Below are 3316 nucleotides of genomic sequence, written 5' to 3' on the forward strand. Positions count from 1 at the left end.
AACTTACTTTGAATCTTGCTTCAGTTAGTCAGTTATGTAAGTCTGGTAATTGGGTGTTCTTTTCTGATTTTGTCTGTGTTATACAGGATCAACACACCTAGAAGGTGATTGGGATCAGCCGTAGGGTGGGGGACCTGTATGTCTTGGAGGTTTTCAAAGTGTCTGCTGTTGCTGCCTCCAGGGTTGATTTATCTTCTTTCCGTTTGATTCCTTTGTCGTCTGAGTTTTATCTTTGACATTCTCATTTGGGACATGTGTTTGTATCACGTTTGAGTTTTTTAGCACCTAGTCGTGTTTTGGGTCATTTAAACACTTGTGATATTTCTGATTGCAATTGTTGTAAACTGGCAAAATTTTCTACTTTACCTTTCAATAAAAGTATGTCTTGTTCTACTGCTCCTTTTGACATTATTCATTCTGATGTATGGGTTCCTGCACCAGTATCCACAAAGGGTGGGTCAACCTATTATGTAGCATATCTGATTTCTTTGATATTTACAGTAATTTTAGAGCTCTTGTTAAAACTCAACATGTGACTGTGATTAAGTGCTTCAGGTGTGACTTAGGGGGTGAATATACCTCTAATGTTTTTACTTATTTATGTGCTTCTGATGGTACCATACACTGGTCCTCGTGTACTAACACACCTCAGCAAAACGGTGTGGCAGAACAAAAACATCGTAATATTGTTGAGACTGCCCGTTCATTGCTCTTGTCTGTGCAGGTCCCCAGTGCCTTTTGGGAAGAAGCAATCCTAACTGCTGTGTATGTGATTAATCGTATCCTTACTTCATTGAATTCAGGAATGTATCCTTTTGAGAAGCTATATGGTCATCTACCAGACTACTCTTCCTTACGAGTTTTTGGATGTACTTGTTTTGTTCTTTGTACTCATGTTGAGAGGAACAAGTTGGAGCCGAAGTCTGCTATTTGTGTATTTTTTGGGTATGGTATTGGACAAAAAGGATACCATTGCTATGATCCTGTGAGTCAGAATTTATATGTTTCACGACATGTCACTTTTTTGGAACATATTCCTTTCTACTCAATTCCTGCTACAACCCACAATGTAAGGAAGTCCGATCTTTTGCATATTGATCCTTTTAATGAAGAGATAGAGGCTCGAGATCCATCTACGCCACCTGATCCTTCAACTCATGATACACCCACCTCTTAAGAGAGTTCCTCAACTCCCCCTGTTCCTGAGCCTGCTCCTTCGATTGTTGAAATTGAGGATCCACCTCCACCATCACCCCTCATGAGATCTACTCGTCCTGTCAAGTCCACCAAGCTTCTAGATTTTACTTACTCTAAATATTCAGGACCATTTACTTCATTTATAGCGAGTATCCATCATTTGTCTGAACCTGTATCATATAGAGATGCTGTTTTAGATCCTCTTTGGCAGTATGCTATGGATGAGGAATTCACTGCTCTTCATCAGACTCATACATGGGATTTGGTTTCCATTCCTCCTGGGAAACATGCGATAGGTTGTTGTTAGGTGTACAAGATAAAAACAAAAGTTGATGGGTCCGTTGAGCGGTAAAAGGCCAGGTTTGTAGCAAAAAGGTATTCTCAACAGTATGGTTTTGACTATGAGGAGACATTTGCCCTAGTTGCAAAGATGACGACAGTCCGTATTATGATTGCAGTTGCATACGTTCGACATTGGAAGATTTTTCAAATGGATCTCAAGAATGCTTTTTTGAATGGTGATCTCCATGAAGAGATTTATATGACTCCTCCCCCAGGAATTTAACACCGGCCGGGTGAGGTTTGTCGGCTTCGCAAAGTTTTGTATGGTCTCAAGCAAGCCCCTCATGCTTGGGTTGAGAAATTCTCCACAGTGATTACCTCTCTTGGATTTGTCCAGAGTAATCATGATTCTGCTTTGTTTGTTAGATGCTCGAGTGCGGGACAGATTATAATATCCTTATACGTGGATGACATGATTATTATAGGTGATGACCATGATGGTATTGAGTCTTTGAAGCATGATATAGCTCATCGATTTGCTATAAAGGATTTGGGCTTGCTGCGTTATTTCTTGGGTATTGAGGTAGCTCCGTCTAAGAAACGGTATCTTCTTTCTCAAACTAAATATATATCTGACTTGTTTACACGGGCGAGCCTCTCTGACAATCGGACTGTTGATATTCCCCTTGAAACCAATGCACGCTAGTCTCCTACTGATGGTGTTCCTTTGTCCGATCCGAACCTTTATCGCACTGTTGTGGGAAGTTTGGTTTATCTCACAGTTACTCGTCCAGATATTGCCCATGCTGTTCACGTTGTCAGTCAGTTTGTTACTTCCCCTACCTCTGTTCATTGGGGTGCCGTTCTCCGTATTATGAGATATCTTCATGGCCCTCAGTTTCAGACGCTCTTGTTTCCAGCGACGTATTCTCTTAAGTTACGTGCATATAGTGATGCTGATTGGAATGGTGATCGCCATGATCGTAAGTCCACCACTGGATTTTGTGTATTTCTTGGAGAGTCTCTCATTTCGTGGAAGAGCAACAAAACAGGACGTTGTCTCTAGATCTTCCATGGAGACTGAATATCGTGTTATGGTTATAACTACATGTGATATTATCTGGTTACGGTGGCTGCTTGCGGATATGGGAGTTCATATTTCTTCATTTACTCCCTTGCATTGTGATAACATAAGTGCGATACAAATTGCAAAGAATTTTGTTTTTCATGAGCGGACGAAGCACATTGAGATTGATTGTCATTTTACCCGTCATCACCTGCAGCTATGGACCATATCGCTTCCGTTTGTTTCATAAACATTGCAGATTGCAGATATTTTTACGAAGGCTCTATTGGCTTCTCGGTTTCGGTTCTTATGTGACAAACTCTTAATGCTTATTGCTGCAACATTGTGAGTTTGAGGGGGGATGTTAGCCTAATATTATTAGCCCACTTGCTTATGGGCCCTTTAGTCCTTAGCCCATTAGGGTTTTGTCTAGCTAGTATTTATATCTGCTTTCTTCTTTGTAGTGTTCATGCTTTTCGTTGAGAACCCTTGTATTTTTCTCTTTATTATAATCATATGACAATGTTATCATAAACTTTATATAAACTCCATGTCTTTATAATAAATAAAGAAGTTTTATTAAAAAGACTAAAATCAGTTTATGGCGTTATAATGCCAATTAATTATACTAGTGATTATTTTTTGCGTTGAAACTTAATATATGATATTGGTGTTTTAAACATAACGCAACATGTTGATATTATGTTTTATGCATGCTAAATGATATTTAAAACATAAGTATAATCACCTAAGTTTTGGTTTATCAAAATA

At 39.2% G+C, this 3316-nt stretch overlaps 1 protein-coding gene across 1 annotated transcript; it reads left to right on the plus strand.

Annotated features, from left to right (window-relative positions):
- The first annotated feature begins 1627 nt into the window (after positions 1–1627).
- On the plus strand, positions 1628–2545 carry LOC111884145 (secreted RxLR effector protein 161-like). Its single transcript, XM_023880469.1, has 3 exons — positions 1628–1715; positions 1965–2062; positions 2186–2545. Exons 1-3 carry the CDS (start codon positions 1628–1630, stop codon positions 2543–2545), a joined length of 546 nt encoding a protein of 181 aa, XP_023736237.1.
- The last annotated feature ends 771 nt before the right edge of the window (positions 2546–3316 follow it).

Source organism: Lactuca sativa, chromosome 3 (assembly GCF_002870075.4).
Source record: "Lactuca sativa cultivar Salinas chromosome 3, Lsat_Salinas_v11, whole genome shotgun sequence".
Classification (NCBI taxonomy): Eukaryota; Viridiplantae; Streptophyta; class Magnoliopsida; order Asterales; family Asteraceae; genus Lactuca; species Lactuca sativa.

Excerpts from the sequence above, each read along its gene's own strand:
- LOC111884145 (XM_023880469.1), top strand. The coding sequence starts at position 1,628 with ATGACGACAGTCCGTATTATGATTGCAGTTGCATACGTTCGACATTGG. Across the intron at positions 1,716-1,964 it reads CAAGAATGCTTTTTTGAATG|GTGATGACCATGATGGTATT; the intron begins GTGATCTCCATG and ends TGATTATTATAG. Across the intron at positions 2,063-2,185 it reads GTTATTTCTTGGGTATTGAG|TCTCCTACTGATGGTGTTCC; the intron begins GTAGCTCCGTCT and ends AATGCACGCTAG.